This window comes from Alosa sapidissima, chromosome 12 (genome assembly GCF_018492685.1).
Source record: "Alosa sapidissima isolate fAloSap1 chromosome 12, fAloSap1.pri, whole genome shotgun sequence".
Classification (NCBI taxonomy): Eukaryota; Metazoa; Chordata; class Actinopteri; order Clupeiformes; family Clupeidae; genus Alosa; species Alosa sapidissima.
Window position 1 is genome coordinate 21570465 of NC_055968.1, and position 20025 is coordinate 21590489.

Sequence of the window (20025 nt, forward strand, 5' to 3'; positions counted from 1 at the left end):
CATATTTAAATAAATAAGAAATGCATTTTATATAGTATGAAGGTGTACCTTAATGTAAATAATGTCACATTAGTCTCCAACAGTTTTTCACAAGAGTATATTGTAATATGATGTTATAATCAGCTCTATAAAATTGTTTAAACATAAATATGAAAACAGACATTCAGCAGTACAAAAAGCACATGGTTTAACCTGGTTTTGACACATGTACAAATGCTGCACTTTTTTTTTTGGTCACAGGAAAGATCAGTGCACTCTTAACAATTCGGAAATTCACAGATTCATAGAAACCAAGAGGGAAAAATCACTTTAGTGCAACTGTTTTTGTTTGTTTGTTTTAAGTTGTTTCATCACAGCTATCAACATCAACAAAACGGTAAAGATGAGTTGTGGACGTACTGGACATTGTAAATACAAAATAAGACATTTACAAAGACTGAAACATTATCAACAGCTACATCTCAATATATACATCTCAATCAACTATAGAAAAATCTTAGAAAATGTGTCATTAATGTAAAATCCATATATTGTTTACTAACATTTGTCTGTTGTCTCCTACTTCAGCTCTATTAAATAAATACCTAGAGACAATTATGGGGGGGGGGGAATCACATTCAATATAACAAAATAACTAAAATCCGATTGTCTTGTGTGCTTGTCTCTGTTTGCCATCAAAGGAAATGCAGTGATACCACAGTGAATCACATAGAGCATGGTATGAAGTCAACACACATAGAGTGACATACATTCAATAAATAGTCTCATCTGCAAAGGTAAATAGTGGTTTTGACAAGACATAAGTGATTGTTGAAAAATTAAGTTGACTGTCTACAACTCAATTCACAATACTGCCAGTAAAAAGAGGACGGTTACGAAACAAATGATCATTAAAAAAAAACCTACATCCATGTGCTGTGTTATTTTGTCCCTGTGTCTCACAATCCCATTTGCATGTCTGCAAAGTTGAAAAAGTTGTCCACATCTCGGCAGGATGTATCCTTGTCTTCAGAGACAAACACCTTAGCAAACAAAACAAAAAGAAAACAGTTCACTACAACTTTAGTATCTTTAGAGGAATAAAACCACGATAAAGGCAAATACATAAGGCGTTTTCGAGAATTACCTTGGAACCATTGAAGACATCATTGGCAATGTTACGGCAGGTCTCCACCACACCATCTCCGTTAAACTCCAGAGCAACAACTGCACCTATAATCACATATCAGAAAGTTAGCACAGTCTATACAAGATTTCACAGCGATGGGATGTTGATTTAACAGTGCTAATTGCTGTTATAACCTTGATGTCTTGATGTAAAAACACCTCCCATGAGTTGCAGTGCATTTACTGAAACATGCTGGTCTTACCCTTGGCAACCCACTCTAGCAGTCCCTCAGAGTGATCTCCAAACACTCGGCTTACATCCTCAGGGCGCATGGACACTTCTTTGGTTTGTACCAGCACAAAGCCCTTTCCAGTTGCCTGCGCAAACATGGACACATACAACACTGACTTATTGAGAAATCGTTGTTTCTTCATGTTTCTTTTCTAAATCATCTGAGGAATAATATTGTTGGTAAGACAGAATACTCTCAGTCACACAAACACACACACAGTTTCTTGCATAGCAACTCTAATACGCATCTAAATGCTAGGTCTGACCCTACATTCTCTCAGGTAATTAGTTAAGGCTGAAACCTCTACACATGTGCAACTGTATAAACAAGTTCAGCAAGTTACATCCACCTGTATTATCTAGGGGTGGAAACTATCCACAAACACACACCACCAGATGGATAACTGCTGCCACAAGGCACCTGCTATAAGAAAACTAAGCTGCTTCCAGCCTACAAGGTAGCTACTACACACAGCTTTCAGAGCCAAACTACTTAGTCTGTACAACATGTATTACTACAGAATTTCAGAAGTCACACCCCATCCGCCATGGCATTAGTCACAGATTTGCCTCTTTAAACTTACGGCAAATGGAAATGTAAAACATTTCAAAATGTCTGTGGGTGTGAGTGAGACAAAAGGAAGTCAGTGCTGTGAGTTCCTATTCTGGAAGGAGAAGCTTGCTATGAACAGTAGTTTCAATTTCACCAATTCTTACGTAAATAACGTGTTAAAAGTTGTCTGGAGAGGATTTTGTGGTAAGCGTTACATCACACAGACTACAGCTAGACTAATACATTCAACACCAAGTACTGTAGTGGCAAATACTAAATCCAGCATGATATCCGCCTCTAAGTTAAAAAAAAAACTGTTTTAGTGAACAGATTATTTATTGCCTAATCCCTGCCTAAGACTAGATAGCCCAAGAAAGATAAACTCATGCAAACAAAACATTGTATTGAAGACTGGCTCAGTTGCTTTTCTTGATGCATCATCTACCTCAGATAAAATCACCATCCTGGCATTGTACACTAGGTGCTGATCTCCTATGTAACTCTTCTGTGATGAAGAGAATGCAATTGGTCTTACATACATTTCTTCAAAATAACATCCAGTCATCACTTAAAACCGGGATGAGTATTATCTCTGTATTCCATCATCGTATCATCGTAAAAAAAACAACAAAACAATAACACACCTCATCAATGAGTTTTCGTGCATTGGCAGTGGTGTAGTCTCCAGCGAAGAAGACAAAAAGACAAGACTCATCACTGCCCTTGCGCCTGCCTCCTTTGGTTAGTGGGACAATGCTCCGCCCTACTTCAGTAGAGATTCGAATGGACTTAAACTCGGATTCTGAGTCTGGCAGGGGAACATGGTCCAGGACAGCTACATCCTCTGACAACAGGCTCCAGTTGGTTTCCCCAGAAACTGGGGTGAAATCATGGATGTTGCTCCAGTTATTATTAAAGATGCTCAGGCCGGCATCTTTGAAGTGGAAGGCCAGATCGGGATAGTAGTACTGGTAGCAGGCAAATTTCATTCCTGTGGAGGACTCTATGATAGGCTGTGTGGCACAACACAGAAACACGTCCATCTTCTTGCAGTCTCGAGTACGGAACTGCTGGCATGCGACTACGCACTTAATGTCTTTGCAGTCTCTGAAAAACACACTGCCCTTCACTGGTCCAAGCATTATCCTGCAGTTCACACAGTCATCAATTGTGATGGTGGCCGAGTGGTCGAACACGTAGATGTTGCAGTTTTCACATTCTTGGATGACAAACTGTTGCCCATTCAGCTTGCCTGGCAAGCGGCCCACTGTGACATCCTTGAGGCCAGTCAGCATGAAATCTTTAGGATCAACCTGAATTAGTCAAAATGAAAATAAATATCAATTAGAGCATGCAGTACTGACTGATGTAGGATAGTGCTGTTCAACAAAGGGCTTGTGCTTAGGATACAGGGGTTGGTTAAAATGCTGTCTAACAGACAACATCCGATCTCAGTGTCTTCAGGTCTACACACAAATACAATGCTCCAAATAAGGCTGGGCATAGCAACGAGATTGTCTCATCTACCCCCACCCCTCTTCATTCTTAAAACCTTCCGAGTTTCAGGAAACAGCTGCTGTACAATCCAAAAGGCTTGTTTTCTGTAGACTAGTTCTACTGGACATTAAGGGGTACTGGTTTGATTATCATCAATTGACAATTGCATAGCATGCGGTCACGTAAACTGTACGTGCAGTGCACTGTCTTTAAGCCGATAATAAGCTCTATGTAACGGTAGCCCACTGTAACATGCAGCGATCTGGCATGCTTGGTAAAAATATTAACTATCGAAGATTACCTCGATTGAATAGCTAAAAAGCGTATCGACATACGAGCTTACGTCCTGGTCCTGCACCAACACTAGCAGTTCCTTAAAATACGCTAATTTCTTAATCGAGGCTGGCAACTTTCACGAAGTCTTGCAGGGGAGGGAGGTTGCTAGCTAAATTTTCTGAGTGGACTTTCAATAATAGGATGTCAGAGCGACCTTCCAGTACGGTCGCTCTGACATCCTATTATTTGTATCTACTATTATACCAATATTTGATGAGTATCAAATAGATGAGAAACCATGATTTGTATGAACGAACGAACAAACAAACAGAGAGACGCGTTTACAGTACCTTTGGTCGTTTATCCCAGCTATATTGTTTTGGTGCCTCTTCTGTATTGTTGGTACTTAAAGCAGTGTCATTAACCTCGGTGCTAGTCGCAGTAATATTGGTTGCGTCCTCTTCTATATTCGTCAGAGCAGGCTCCTTATCAGGAGATTTTCTCCTAGATTTTTTAGAGAAGAAGCACCCCATTTCAACGACCAGTCAGCTACCTGTTACTGGCAAAAAAAATGTAATATCCAAATGTGTAGCTCTTGCAAATAATGTTTTTCCTCGAGAAATATTTGGGTTAACCTGAGGCCTCAAAACATTCTCCGACTGCAATAGGTTGCTGTCGAGTTTAGCCAGGCGTTAGTTAATCACGCACTCTACATAAGAGCTTCCCGTTTCCTTAATGTTAGACAGCCAATCAATGGCTTGCACTTCGTTACTTGGGAACAGCGAATCACAACAAAGGCATAGGTCTGTAAAGGGGGGCTACGTGGGTCAACAGGAGCGAATGAAAATAGTAGTGTGGGCTCAGAAGTGGCAAGGGCGTCGCCATAATGATGTTTGGCTTATCTGTTTCTGTAGCCTATAATTTATCAGCCTGGGATAGCCTGCTTGGATCAGATATAAATCTCCAGGTGTTAACATATAAGGTTTATTGAAATATGTATGGATATTGATGTTTCTTTTTGCAGATTTTGTTTCTCATTTTATTTCACCAGGTGTGGAAGGGGCAATCCTGAATCCTTATGGAACATTGAAGGCTACATAAAATATTCTATAAATAGTAGCCAAGGTCCATCATGGTGTTGTAACAGCGGATGTCACGGAGGACAGCTTGCTGTGTAGCTTAGGCCTATAACGTAAGCTAGTCCTTTAGGCTAATTCTTTGCTAATTATAGGGCTTGTCCTAATTATAACCTAACACTGAAATAAGTGATATGATATATAATTTGTTAGTCTACTTAGGACAACTATTTATGAAGATAACATTTGACACAAAAGTACATTTGTTTGTTAGTAGGCCAAGAATGAGCCCAGCAATTATTCTTAGTGAACTGTGGTCACCCTAAATTTGTTCAATTTTAATTTGCCTTCTATATTTTTGTATTTGCACACAGGTTTCTCTGGCTGTTCATGCAAGCACACCATCAGACGCTCTCCATTCCAGACATAGCAAGACGCAGGATGTCATGCAGTTCCTAAAACCACATCCAACCAAAGTATGCATAGGCTATCATTCAGAAACTGTAATTATACACTAAAGGAATTACTCAGACAATACACATAATACACATTGAAACAACACAAGAGAAACTCATGAATGGAAAATACTTTTTTTTTTGTATCACATCCAACAAGAACTTGGCCCTTACACTCGCTCATTGTGCAAAGGTTTTGATAGTGAGATAGAGTGAGAGCCAACGGAAGTAGCTAAAACAAGCTTTCAACATTTTTTTACAATAGTTTCGACAACTCAGAGGTCACTGAATATGCATATGATTTTCTGTTTTGTATGTGCCTTTGTGTAACTCCATGGCAGGTCTGCACATCATGCCAATACTTAGAAGCCATACAAGGTCCTAACATTATTTCTGAGTAGGCTACAATATCACAAATTGTGTATGACATTTTTAGCTATTATTTTCTGATTAATGACTAACTTGGATCTTGAGCTACACCTGATCACACAAAGACCAGGTTTAGCTGATGCTACAAAGTATGTATATTGAAAGTTTACAATTACAATCAATTTATATTGATTAATGCCCAAAAATTTAGAATTTTTGGATGAAATAAAAAGAATTTTGGATATCATTTAGGTACCTCTTTCCATGTACACTATTTGTTTGGTATCAGAAGTAAGCTAGTTTGGAAATAATTTTCCTGATTTTGACACTAGGTGGTGTTATAGGCCTAACCTTCACCATGGTATCTTGTTAGTCTGGTAGTCCAGCCTTTGTTGCAGTCATGACAAATGCAGACTCTGACAAATATACCCATGCATCTGAACTCCCACACCCCTTATCACACTTATCTAGACTGCATTATATGTAAGCTACCCTATATATTTCCCAGATATTTAATAGGACTTAATGAAGATTTATGAAGATCTATCTATAATGAAAATCTATCTGAGAATAGAAATATTGTAGGGGCTTTTCTGTCTCATCAGTCCTTGATTTGGCATCAACTCAGTGAATTCACAAATAAGCAAACAAGCAAAAAATAACAAACAAAAAAGTAATGCGTGGGAAGATACAATGGGTGTCCTCAGTCTTAACATTAGCTCCTGTAAAGGCAAAATCTCTGCGCTTAGAGCTCACGATGCAGCAGTGCTCTGCAGCAGTGGGAGATTGATTGCAGGCTCACAATTGTTGGGGTGCAATTTGGTGAGGGCCGACTTTGTTTTCGGGACTGAGGGAGTCCAGCCATGATGGATAACTGACTGGCTGTGGGTCTGCAGTGATTATAGAAATGAGACGCCTATCCAGCCTCTTTCAGCCGTTTTGGGCCGACTGGCTGAAAAAGTGTGGCTGTCTGAATCGATCACCTCACCTGTTCAAAAATAAGTCCATACCTCATCCACACAACACTGATCCCCTTGACTGAGGCCATGGGTTGGGGAACAGGAATTTGATGAATATAGAGACAAGAGGATCTCCTCCTACCATACTTGACTAGTAGGCACTGTTATCATCTAGTAGCTACTGACAGATGCTGTGATAGCGATAGTCTAGATTAGTCTAAATGAATAAATGTAAATTGTTGTTGATGGTGAAAATAATGGATAATATCAGTCCTCCAGGAAGAGAAGATCATCAGATAATTAATGAGGTAAAAGAACAAGCTAGTCAAAATTAGCTTTAACAAGAAATTCAATTAAAATATTAAAATGAGTATATAATGGTAGTTATAAGCTAGCCATACAGAGGGATTGATGTGTTTTGCACTTGCACAAACTTGCTAAATTCATTTGTATTGAAAATCTTTCAACCAACCTTTTTCATGTCATACTTATAGCTGCATTCTGGTTGTGTTTGTGGGCCTATGGCATTGGCTGCATAAATAAGGTACTTTGCTGGCAGAGATCAAGGAAAGAGCAGCAGAAATGTATTTAACTAAAATCTGACAACTCATCAGTTTAGCATCCACTTCGGAAACCAGTGAATGAAAAAGGAAATCTCACTTTCCTGTTTTTCAGTGTGAGAAGCATCTCACAGTGCAGTCAGTGCAATGTTTCACCCCTCAAATTAACCAGTGTCCCCCCTTCAATTAATCTTGGTTACAATTTGGTTTAATTTCTGTCAAACGTTTTCACTCCACTATAAAGATAGGTAGCAGTATATGCTGTGGTTTCTTGTATAAATTAAACAGAAAGACCATGGTTGCCTGGGGTGGTTGACAAGCGACATCAGTATAAAATCATTAGCACTGAGGTTGCAATAGTGAACAAAATTACCTGACTTTTATTCAATTACTGATGGATGTAGGCCCATACCTTAAAAGAAGATAATCTACTGACATATATGAAGACTTGATACATGATTAACATTTACATCAAAGGTGAAATTTTACCTGAATATATATTGATTCACATAGACCCTAGATGTGTTTATTTGTGGCTTTTATATTAAATGCATGGTTTGGACCACTGATGGCTTAATGAAGTAGATTGTGCAACTAACCAAATGTAGGTATAGGCTGCATTATCAGTACAGGAAGTCCTACCCAGTGTTTTTGACTGTAGTCGGCAGTCGTTTGGTCCCTTGTCCGGGGGGGCACTACAATTTCAGGCTGCAGTTCATGTCCACATAACGGCGCAATGTGTCTTTAAAAGGTTGAACTGCAGGCGAGGGTTTCACTGCCTAATTGTTTTCCTTGTCGTTACCTTACGCAGTAGTACCACGAAGTAGGCATCCAAAGGGAGCATCCTGCACCATGGACGTCGTCACCATACCAAAGCCGTGGAAATTATTTCTAAAGGAAAAAAATATTTTTCTTTTATGCCTTTTCCTTTTAAACCATGTCTCCAAAATGAATGCAGAGGACAGTGGAATGGAAGAACTTGCCACCGAGAAAGAGGCAGAGGAAAGTCATCGGCAGGACAGCGTGAATTTATTGACATTCATTTTATTGCTGACATTAACTATTTTAACCATCTGGCTTTTCAAACATAGAAGAGTCCGTTTTCTTCACGAAACTGGCCTGGCGATGATATACGGTGAGACATTAGCTAGCTAGAGCAAGCACATTATCGAAACCTTAAGCTCTCCAATGAATGAGCCTGTCTAGCCTGCTAGGAGCAAAGCTAAATGTAATTGTGCTTAGGGTTATTTATCGCATACTACTCAGGCACAAATGACGCTAATAGTCTAACATTATCAAAGCATTGTGATGACTCTATGTGGGCCTATCTATATTTCATACTGATATATATAGCTCTAACGAATCTCCACACGCACGATGCTCGAGTACTCCGTGTGGTAGCCTTCGGACCGCTTCATTTCTGGAATGTACCAGCGGCTACAACGTAACATTTTTGTATAGTATAGCGCATCATTTTAACCATTTGATTCATCTCAGAGAAGCGTAAAGTGTTGACCATTTTGCTTCAATGCTAGTTGTGTTCCAATGACCAGCTCGATGCAAGTCAGATTTTGTCATTTGGATAGATTGCCACGAGCTCACTAGCCCTGTTCAACTGCAGTTAGTCAACTAGGGTCAGTCAACATCATTCAGGACTGTCACCAAACTGACTACGAGTCCCTCGCCCAACGTATTAATCATTAGTAAACACACAGGCCCGTAGATGTTTTTGGGTCACCTGACTTCCATTTGATGTCAGGTGAGCCTTGTAGCCTACTCGGTGGCTCAGCCCTGTTAATAGAAGTCAGTGATGTTGTGTAGGCTAGTCTAGCTGTGGATCGAGAACCATGGATTACTATAACTCTGTGTTGGGCAGACTACTAGCTTCCACACACACAACTTTATTGTGTCTAAAAACAACAGGTTATTTCCAGCATCATATAGCACACTTGTTTATAAATGTGTTAAATGTGTAGGCCTATAATTTGCATATAAAAGTGATCTTGGGGTCGTTTTTATTCAGTAGATAAAAAAAAAAAACCTTTTTTAGTAGGCACTCAAATATCCTGGTTTTAGAATTATTCAGCTATATTGACTTGGTATGTGTATTTCACTAGAGAGGGCAATTCTAGACTCGAGTTGCCATTCCTCTGTGTTGCCGCAGGTTATAAAAAAGGCAGTGATCTCTGTGTAGGCTAGGACTCTGACTGTTGCCTTATCAGTGTGTCATGTCTCTGTGACGGTTACTTTACCAGTGAGCCATGCCATGTGGATCAGGAGGAAATCACATGCTTAACAGTGCGATGCCACGACAGAGCCTTGTCATCACAGTTCTGTCTTTTTATTATAGTTATGGATGTCCTTTGCTTTATCAGCTAGGAAACAGGAATAGAACATATTTGATCTGGGAAAAAATAACTTATTTTTCATACAAATCTTTTTACGTTTACAAAATTGTCTCCAGAAACACGTGTAAGTGGCAGAGTTGTAAAGTGTCACTGAAGATTGCTTTTCAGATTTTTAGAAACTTAACACTGCACAATCTCTGTCTCTACCACCGGCATTGACGTGTAGAGATGCTGTGTAATGGAGATCATTACCTCTCTTACGGGCTGCGTGTGATTCAGCATGTGAAGTGAGCCCTTGTTTTTCAACTCTTAAAGAAAACTGCTGCCCAGCTGTTTACGTTTTTTGAAGTTTTTTTTTCTTTGCAGCTTATTAAGACAGAGTATCTTGGACGAGTCCTGGGAGGTCAACAAGTCTCTTTTTCCTGTGCACAGTACATTTCTGACGAGCGGAGCTTCCCTCAGGTGTCTGACTTTAGAGGGTGACACACCTGACCTCAGGTCAAAATTGAGCAACTCAAAGGTCAAAATCCAGATGGCCTTTTTGCAGATTCACAGAAAACTTTGTGGATACATTGTTCTGCCTAATGTTTGTGTTTAGTGGAATTGTGTGTAGTCATTGGTATTTCAACAATGTCATCATCACAAGTAGTCCTTGTCCCAACACAAACAAGGTTCATTAGAGGAGGGTTTACGGGATGTAACAGGCAGGTTTTGTTTTTGTTTATTTTGCATGGAGGCTATTGATAATTGCTAAAGTATCATTTAGACCATGTCATAATAACATAATAATCATATTGTATTGAAATGTTTACCATAACATGAACTAAGTGCATGTTATTTAAGGCCTTGTATTGTGTAGTCTTGTGTTGAGACCTTACCACTAACAGATACTCAGTCTGCATAGAATGCACATGGCCAGTGCCATCCGGCTTTACTGAAAAGGATGTGATGTTTAGAGAGGCATGTGGGTCCTTCTTTATGTAGTGCCCTAGGCAAGCACTTAACAGTTAACGTTGTGTTCTGTGGAGTGGGTTAGGCATATCAAACAGCATGTTCAGAGAGAATCGTGCACTTGGCAATGGCAGCTAAAGAAGTTGCCCATGTCAATCACGCCAGTAGCCTCCACTGTCTATCAGCTTAGAAGAAGCACTTACTACAAATATGCATGTTAAGCTTATTGACCCCCTCATCTTTCTCACTGCCCTTTTAAATTTCCATTTAATGGTTGATGAGGACTTGTCAGTCAGCCAGACTTAAAATACATTTGAACTTTAGCGGCTGAACCTTTTTGTGCAGCAGTCTTCCCAAGCATCTTTAGATCTTAACAGCTATTCACTTACCTACAGTACACAACCTCAGCTAGTTATAACATTTACGGCTCAGTTTGCACATTGTGTTTACAGACACTTCGAAGATATGGTGGGCCCATTTCTGACATATAATCTCCATAGCCTACTTGCTTGGCCACTGATTGTGAACAGACCAATGGCGTCCTACGAATAATGCTTTGATTGGGTTGTTTTCCGCCCTGCCAATAGTCTGAATAGGACTGGCCTGGCTGATATGTTATCATTTCTATGCATGTGTACACAGTACTCTGTCAGCTTATCTGGGAAGGCTCGTTGTACTCCTCTGCAGCTCATTAACTAATGATTGTTCGCGGCGATGCTGACTTTGAATGCAGGTTTTTTATTGCGGACCTTTTTGTTTTGCAATATTCTGTTCCTGTTCTGTTTATTTGGTAGGTTTTTATTGTGAGCTTGGATCAATACCCAAATCTTTTCTTTTGAGAGGCAAGTGTTATGACTGTTTCTCACCAAAGTGCACAGTCAAGATACTCAAATGGCATTTGTGTATGACGTATGTTGTTGCTCACCCACCCCGAGGACAAGTGTGACGATGTCAGAAGTTGCGTGCGTCTCTCAATGAGCCATTCCCGAATTTAGCGGTCTGGAGCTAAGGCCTTAGCTGTTCCTCCAGTAGCTTGTAGTCTGTGGTTGGGGGAGCTTTGTGCATTCAGCTGTGTGCAGTTTGCCAGCCCAAAACAGAAGCATGCTTGTGGACCCTGTGACCTACATGTGGAGGTTCTCATTTTGGGTGCAGCAGTCTTCTGGTCTAGAATGCTAAGAGCACACTTCAGTCAGTATGTTACTGCAGAGTGCAGACACATTCGTGCGAATAACCAGTACTTTGTTTGCTCTAGTAGATCCTCTTGTAAATGGAGTTACAGGTTTTTGACAAAGTGTCCATTCAGTCATAAACTGTTACAGTGATAGGAGGTATGTTTGCTAGCAGTCCATCACAAACCCTATGTTGTGTCCAAGTTGGCTTTGTAGAGTTGCCGATACTGGTCAAGTGGAAAATGGCATAGTTGTGGTTAATTTAGAAAGACTTTATTTGCTTTGTCCATTGTAAAGCAGTTTGTAATGAATGGTGGAGTACATTGCAAAAACCCCTGGTCGTGGATTTTGTAGTGACCTAATCTTTACCTTTGTAATGCTCTTTCTTTTATCGTCTCCCTGTGAACACAGAAGCCACTTTGTGACTGCCAGTCACTGCCATTTAACATACAAATTTGTTCACCCTCTCTCTCACACACTGCCTCTCACTCATTCTTTTTTTCTCTATCTTTCTCTCTCATCCTCTGTCTCTCTCTCTCTCTCTCTCTCTCTCTCTCTCTCTCTCTCTCTCTCTCTCTCTCTCTCTCTCTCTCTCTCTCTCTCTCTTTTTTTTTCTCTTCTCTCTCTCTTGCACACCCCCAATCTCTTTCCATCTCCCCACCTCTCTATGTCTCCCTCCCTGTGCACTCCTCTCTGGTCTTATCTCTTTGAGATGCGTAGCACATGCTCACTTCCTCTGCTCAGCGTCCAGAGTGCCGCTGGGAAATGGCTGTGACAGAGATCTGTGTGTGTGTGTGTGTGTGTGTGTGTGTGTGTGTGTGTGTGTGTGTGTGTGTGTGGTGGGAGAGTTATTTGGGGTTGATGTATGTGAGAATATTTCACTGTGTGTGCCTGTCCCTGAATCAGCACCAGCTCTAGAATGGCAGAACGATGACCAAATGACCTGAATCTGTTTCAGTACTGCTGAAATAATTCCTCAAAAGTATTTAAGGGCAGAAAACTATGAGTGTGACAAGTTATAAAGCCTTTGGGGATCTGTAGTAGCTGCTCATGCCTTTTTGAGATTACAACTTGTGTTCTTAGTTGATCTATTGATGATAACGTTTTCCCCCTAGGTCATTCTAGGTCACAATACTCTTGCTAATAATATTCTGGGCACATACTTTACCGTAACTCTTCAAAATGTTTGTGTTATCAGAGACTTTGTGTTGTGTTTAAGAAATCCTATGAAATGTCCTAGGCCTTCCCAACACCTCTCACCTTCCCAACACCTGATCCTCTTTCCTCAGAGTTCCTTCTCATTTTCATGTTTCTTTTCATGAAACAGAATTTGGTGTGATCTGTGGTCTAGTAGTAAGTGGTAAAAAATAAAGAGAAGTGGTTAGGCTTTGGTTGTACTGCACACACAGGTGTTTTTTGGCTTCTCTCTAGCCAACACCCCCCACCCCACTCGTCTCACTCAAGAGCAGAGTCTGTGTATCAGGTAACTGTAGGGACTAGCTGGTACTTCCCACTCCCGGTAGCTAGTTGGTTTCTGTCTATGTCCTGTGAGAGAGATGGGCGTTTTTGTACTTTCCATCACAGAGCTGCTCGTTAGTGATTGATGAGCTGATATGATGGCCAGTCCAGACTGTGTGCATCCAGTGACATGCACTACACACAGGTGGGGAACCAAGATGTAGATATTTTGTGAACAGCTGAATTTGTGTAAAGGAACGGAAACCAGGTTATATAAAACCAACCTTATTAAACAGAAAAACTGTAGGGTGTTGACTAGTATTACGTGTTAAATAGATAGAGTAGAATGCTTCAAAATAACTCCTAAAACAATTTGGCTGCATAAGCTTACAATACAGGCCCTGCCCTTCCAATTGCCATGACCGAGAAGAAAAGTTGTTGCGCTGTTGAAACTCGGCATTATCAATAAAGACTAGAAACGCATGAGTTAAAATTTTAAACATCAATACAGAAGCACCCGAGTTGTAGAGGGTCAGGCAAGACGATTACTTTCCCAACACCAGAGGCGGAGCTGCAACGGCACATGGTTGTTTTGAATGAAAGATAAAGGCTCGTCATCATTTCGGAGGTGGAAATTATCATAAAGATGACCATGCAGACAGAGAGACGTGGCCATGTCTGGGTAATAAACGGTGTAGATCATTGAAACTTTTGTGTTTGTGTTATGTTGGGGTATGTATGGGGTGTCTTTGCTCTATTCAACTCCCTCTGTTCGCTTTTAGCAACAAGAAACATAGAAATGAAGACGATTACATTACCTAAGAGAGGAAAAGTCAAATACTTGCATTATTTTTCTGGAGTACTTCATTAATTGTCTGGTTCGTGGAACACAACACTCTGTCTCTGGCTCACTGGGATTTTTAAAAAGGCCTGTGTGGTCAAGGTCGCAGTGGTTTGGACTGAAGTGTTTGGGCTAGGGTGCTATGGCTAACCCAATTACGAATGGCCCACAAATGCTGATTTAAGACTAGAAACGCATGAGTTAAAATTTTAAACATCAATACAGAAGCACCCGAGTTGTAGAGGGTCAGGCAAGACGATTACTTTCCCAACACCAGAGGCGGAGCTGCAACGGCACATGGTTGTTTTGAATGAAAGATAAAGGCTCGTCATCATTTCGGAGGTGGAAATTATCATAAAGATGACCATGCAGACAGAGAGACGTGGCCATGTCTGGGTAATAAACGGTGTAGATCATTGAAACTTTTGTGTTTGTGTTATGTTGGGGTATGTATGGGGTGTCTTTGCTCTATTCAACTCCCTCTGTTCGCTTTTAGCAACAAGAAACATAGAAATGAAGACGATTACATTACCTAAGAGAGGAAAAGTCAAATACTTGCATTATTTTTCTGGAGTACTTCATTAATTGTCTGGTTCGTGGAACACAACACTCTGTCTCTGGCTCACTGGGATTTTTAAAAAGGCCTGTGTGGTCAAGGTCGCAGTGGTTTGGACTGAAGTGTTTGGGCTAGGGTGCTATGGCTAACCCAATTACGAATGGCCCACAAATGCTGATTTAAGCATTGTTGTGGACGGGAGGGGGTGGGGGCACAGCTTCACTATCTTCATTTCCAGCTTGTAATGAAACTGCACACAGACACTGTGTGTGTGTGTGTGTGTGTGTGCGTGCGTGCGCAGGGATGTATCTGCAGTCACCTCTGTTTAACGGTGGGTGAGTGCAGAGCTGGCAGCTGTGCCACGTCTATGCTCCAATGCCCACTGTAGCGTGGGGGATTTATGGGCTGTCACACAATCTCTCTCTCTCTCTCTCGCCACAGTTTCCTCTCCTTTTCACTTTGTGGCAGACACGTTGGTGGCTGATCAAGCCAGTTCTTGAACATCCTGTGGCAGTTTGTGCTAAAACAGTACCTTATCAGACAGACATCTACCTATCTACTTTTACTACAAGGCATGCACACTGAAGTCATCATGCCCTTGGTAGAGGCACATGTTAATAGATTGTATTAAACAAACATTCCCAAATAATTCATATATTAATAGAAGTGATAACATAACTTCTACCTTTTTCTGAAATAGCAAATGGCTGTGTCTCTTCTCTGTCTCTCTCTCTCTCTCTCTCTCTCCTCTTTCATTGTGATTCGCCTTTATGGAGTTCGTACAACTTGCAGTTAGTTGAAAGGTCTGAGCTCAGTGTGAGTCTGTCTCTTTTACCCTGATGTAACCTTAGAAGGTTCTCGCCAGTTCCCATCACCAGAGGGGCAGTAAGAGGCTACTGCTTAACAGGCTCGGTCCCTTTTAGCACCTTTGGGAATTGCAGGTGTGTATTCTAATGCTGTCACTCATTAAAAATTAATTTGGTGTGTAGTTAGACTCATACACTATGATAAATGTGTATGAGGCAAGTGTCAGCTGTTCGCATTGTAAATAAATGTGTGCTATGATGATGATGATGATGATGATCGTCTGCTTTCACAATAGTAAAGCAGGATACTTGGATATAAACAGTGGTTAAAGTGGGATTTGGCAGGTGGGAAACCCTAAAATCCAGTGTCGGTGCAACGGGGAAACATGACTCCCCGTTGGACAACATATTGAGTATCGGGGTGTAGCAATACTTTTTGGACAAGAATTTCTAGCTTCTTGGTCACCCCCCCCCCCCCCACACACACACTTTAACCCCTGGATATAAATACATTTCTCATCCTCACTTATCAGAAGTGCTTTTTCCTCAGAGAAGGTTGCAGATCACATCTGACTGCCCTGATCTGGCTTTGATCGGGACCGTTGTCAGGGGGAACGCCCAAATCGGGAAATACAAGAATGAGAGCAGGCTTCACTCAGTCTTATTTTGCAATTTTCAGAGTGCAAGTCAATTAATAGTAGAAAACAAGAAAAGGGATAAACAGATTCTTTTATTAAATCGTAGATGTTTATTCAAAGTGCAGCCATTCCTTATTCTCTGTGGCCGTGCCCAGATCAAGCTAGCAGTGGACAGCCATACATTGATTATATACATTGTGTGAAACATCAGATAACATGGCCAAAATGAGGATGGTGGCATTTAAGGATGAGCCTCCTCCATGACCTAGCAATCCAGAAGCTAGCAATTCTTGTCCAAAAAGTATTGCTACACCCCGATACTCAATATGTTGTTCAACGGTGAGTCATGTTTCCCCGTTGCACCGACACTGGATTTTAGGGTTTCCCATACCTAGACCACCTCCACACCTAGACCACCTCCATACCTAGACCACCTCCATACCTCACCACCAAACATAGACCACCACCATACCTAGACCACCTCCATAGGTAGATCACCTCCATACCTAGACCACCACCATACCTAGACCACCTCCATAGGTAGATCACCTCCATACCTAGACCACCATCATACCTAGACCATCTCCATACCTAGACCACCACCATACCTAGAGCACTACCATACCTAGACCACCACCATACCTAGACCACAGGTGAAAAGAGCCTCTTGAAGACCCAACCCCTAAGGATCTTCTGAAGACCCAACTCTTCCGAGACTACCTCCTCTCCTAACACATCTAACAACCCAACACATCTTACAGGCACTTACCATACAGTTCTTTTCTTCTCTCCTTCTACTGCCTACAGTGGGGTGGTGGCGGTGGCCCAGAGAGCCCCTTGGTCTGAAATGAACCGCTTTTCTCTGGTGCAGATCGCCACAGGTCTATTCTGTGGTGTTTGGACCTTGTATGTATCTGTGTGTGTGTGTGTGTTTGGGGGGACGGGGGGGGTAAGAGAACAGCGAGTGGGTGCTGTTCTCAGAATCAGGTGGTGCATCTCCCTCGGTTACTAGAAAGAGTGTGACTGTGTTCTGAAGGCCATTAATTTTAACATTAGCCTGCTCCATGGGCACACCCTGCCACCACAGCCTGGTTACTTGCAGTTCTTACTGGAAAGCACTCAGGGTGTGTGTGGGTGGGAGATGGTGCCTGGTGTGTTTGTGCTGCTGCCAGGAGTCCAGTAGACCTGTTGGGGGGGGGATCATATTCAAAACTGCTTCCATGAAGTAATTATGCACTCTCTCATTTTCTTTCTTTCTCTCTCTCTCTCTCTCTCTCTCTGTCTCTGTCTCTGTCTCTGTCTCTACCTGCATCTGTCTATCCTGCCCTGTCACCTAAATTTCTCTCTCTCTCTCTCTCTGTCTCTGTCTCTACCTGCATCTGTCTATCCTGCCCTGTCACCTAAATTTCTCTCTCTCTCTCTCTCTGTCTCTACCTGCATCTGTCTATCCTGCCCTGTCACCTAAATTTCTCCCTCATTCTCTGTCGCTCTCTTTCCCTTCTCTCATTCTGTCTTTCCCTCTCTCCGACCCTCCTCTATTGTTCTGTCTCTGTATCTGTTTCTCTCTCCTCCACTCTGTTTATGCCTCTACATTATTCTGTCTTTCTTTCTCTCTACCTCTCTATTTTACACATATTGATTAATTAAAGGTTGTGTGGTTGTTCTTTGCACATTGTAATAAAGTATAATTAAAATCTCTCTCTCTTTATCTCTCTCTGTGCCCTCTCTTCTTTCCTCACCTCCTCTATGTCTTCTATCTTAGGCCTGTTGGTGGGGGTGATTCTGCGCTATGGCATCCCCTCCACCAGTTACCACCACAAGACGCCCCCTAGCTGCTCGCTGAAAGAGGGGCCCGTCTCCACGCTGCTGCTGAACGTCAGTGGCAAATTCTTTGAGTACACGCTCAAGGGTGAGATCAACTCGCACGATATCCACAATGTCGAGCAGAACGACATGCTGCGCAAGGTGGGTTCCGTGTGTGTGTGTGTGTGTGTGTGTGTGTGTGTGTGTGTGTTCAGATGAGTTTCATCATCTGATGATGCCAGTGGGGACACTGCAGGGTTTCAGCCTCCTTCATCAGAAGGAGAGACTGCCTTGCTGTGCATGGCATGGGCAATGAGGTGGGGGGGGTTTATTTTGTTCTTGACTGTCAAATGATTCCAAGACGGGTAGTGCTAACACGTGGTTTAGCGACAAACCTCGGTAAGTTAGTTAACCCGGAGTAAGTAGTACACCTAAAAGAGGAGCTTTTAAAGGTTTGCCTTAGAGAACAAAGCCATAGGGTTCTTGTATTAGGAGATTTACCATTTACACATAGTTTATTTAACCCAGGGTTGACATATTTTGAAAATCCCACAGCTCTTATGGAATGTGTGTACTGTATATGTTTCTGCTTCTCTGCGATATTCTATGGAAATTATTTACACGGTTAACACCCCTAAATAACAATAAATATTCGTGTTGTTTCACTTTTGACTCTGTACCCTTTTAATCTTTACGTAATGTTTTTACTACGCTAGTTGACACAGGCCTGACATGAATACTTGCTGTTACAGGTAACCTTTGATCCGGAAGTATTCTTCAACATTCTGCTGCCTCCAATCATTTTCCATGCTGGATATAGCCTCAAGAAGGTACGTCGTGCCATACAACCTTGGAATGACTTTTTATAGGTGCTCGACAAATTTGTGTTTCTTGATTCATGCGATTTGATTTCCTTTACTACTTAAGACGACAGCCCTTTTTCTTTCTTCAGAAGTGAATGATTTCCCTATTACTTGACCTTACTTATGTAAAAAGTAATTGATGCTGACAATGTTAATCCATTCATGTCGATGGTATGTAGCCTGTATGATCCAGTTTCATATTAGAAGGCCAAGCTGCTCATTTAGGAAATCTCTCATTGGTGGTACATGCTGCATACAGCAGCATACTGACCAGTTGTTAAGCAGGCTGCGTGCCAATAGGCATTAGGGGATTCGACTTGATGTAGCCGCCTGCAGCCGTCTTAAGCTGACTGCATAACGTGATTATTTTGTGAGATTCTGATATGTTTTCAACCGTGACGTATGCACAATTCCTGTTTGAAAACGTATCAGAATCTCAGAAATAATCACGTTATGCAGTCAGCTTAAGACCGCTGCAGGCGGCTACACGAAGTCGAATCTACCCCCTATTAGTTGGGTCTCCAGAGGAAGTCATCATCAGATGTCTTTCACTTCCTGTGTTGTATTAGCATGGCACACTAACCTTTTCTTCAGTGTAATAAAGTGACTAGTATAGTTCCACTGGATTGAACTTTGTAGTGTTGTTGGTCGTGTGATGCATGATGTCACATCATTGTTGTGCAATGTGTTGGCTAATCAAAGACGGTACCATTTACAGATGAAGTTTTGGTTTGACATGAAATAATGTTAACCAAAGCAAGCATTATGTGAATGATCTCCCAGGCCCAGTGAACACCATTTTGCGCTTGTTGTAATGTATGGAGTTTGCATCTTTATTCAGGAGGGGATCAGCCAATGAATGAGCGGTATTATTCCTTCTCATGACCTCTCATCCAGTGGCTTACAGCATTGGCCAAGCTCCTTTATGATATAATAATAATAGGGCACTCAGGAAAGCTGGTTATGTCACTAGGTGGTGGATGCAGGAGAGTAAGTGTCTGAGAGAGAGAGAGAGAAAGAGAATGTATTCTGTGCAAAGATTCTAGAGCTCTGTTCTAGAATCTTTGATTCTGTGTACGCGTAATGCAACGTTCCGCTACAAAGTCAGCCAGCAGTGATGACCTAGTGTGATTGCAAGAGGGAAGGCTCCGCATGCAACGCCGCTGATCCATCTCATTTGAGGAAGAGCTCTCCTTTGGTCAGCAGAAAACTGCTGAGGAGTAAAAGCTGCTTAGTTGTTATATTTCAGCCCCTATCGAAAGCCCCGTCGAAAACCACAAAATCGGCAGGGCAAGCACTGTTTTTCAACACATGAGTGTCTTTTCTAGTCAATCTGTGTCTAGGTGTATATTTAAATAAGTGCTGCTGTTTATAACCTCTTTGAGTTGTTCAAGTGTAGTGATTGTGCATTCCAGAGATTTCCGTAAGAGTTGCGCAAGTTGCTGACA

General features: G+C 41.6%; 2 protein-coding genes across 3 annotated transcripts in view; one reads left to right on the forward strand and one right to left on the reverse strand.

The window, feature by feature from the left end:
- Nucleotides 1-80: 80 nt before the first annotated feature.
- Nucleotides 81-4449, reverse strand: rp2 (RP2 activator of ARL3 GTPase). The gene is made up of 5 exons (XM_042111794.1): nt 4076-4449; nt 2597-3265; nt 1371-1485; nt 1127-1212; nt 81-1022 (listed from the first exon to the last, which is right to left on the reverse strand). Exons 1-5 carry the CDS (start codon nt 4256-4258, stop codon nt 939-941), a joined length of 1137 nt encoding a protein of 378 aa, XP_041967728.1. The 5' UTR covers nt 4259-4449; the 3' UTR covers nt 81-938.
- Nucleotides 4450-7836: 3387 nt separating this feature from the next.
- slc9a7 (solute carrier family 9 member 7) overlaps nt 7837-20025 on the forward strand; it is a 52907-nt gene continuing 40718 nt past the window's right edge. The window contains exons 1-3 of one of the 2 annotated variants that reach the window (XM_042111792.1): nt 7837-8279; nt 17674-17876; nt 18467-18544. In XM_042111792.1, coding sequence (XP_041967726.1) covers nt 7997-8279; nt 17674-17876; nt 18467-18544 — 564 coding nt within the window. In that variant the 5' untranslated portion in view covers nt 7837-7996. The remainder of the gene's footprint in view (nt 8280-17673; nt 17877-18466; nt 18545-20025) is intronic. The other variant, XM_042111793.1, reaches the window with a different exon arrangement.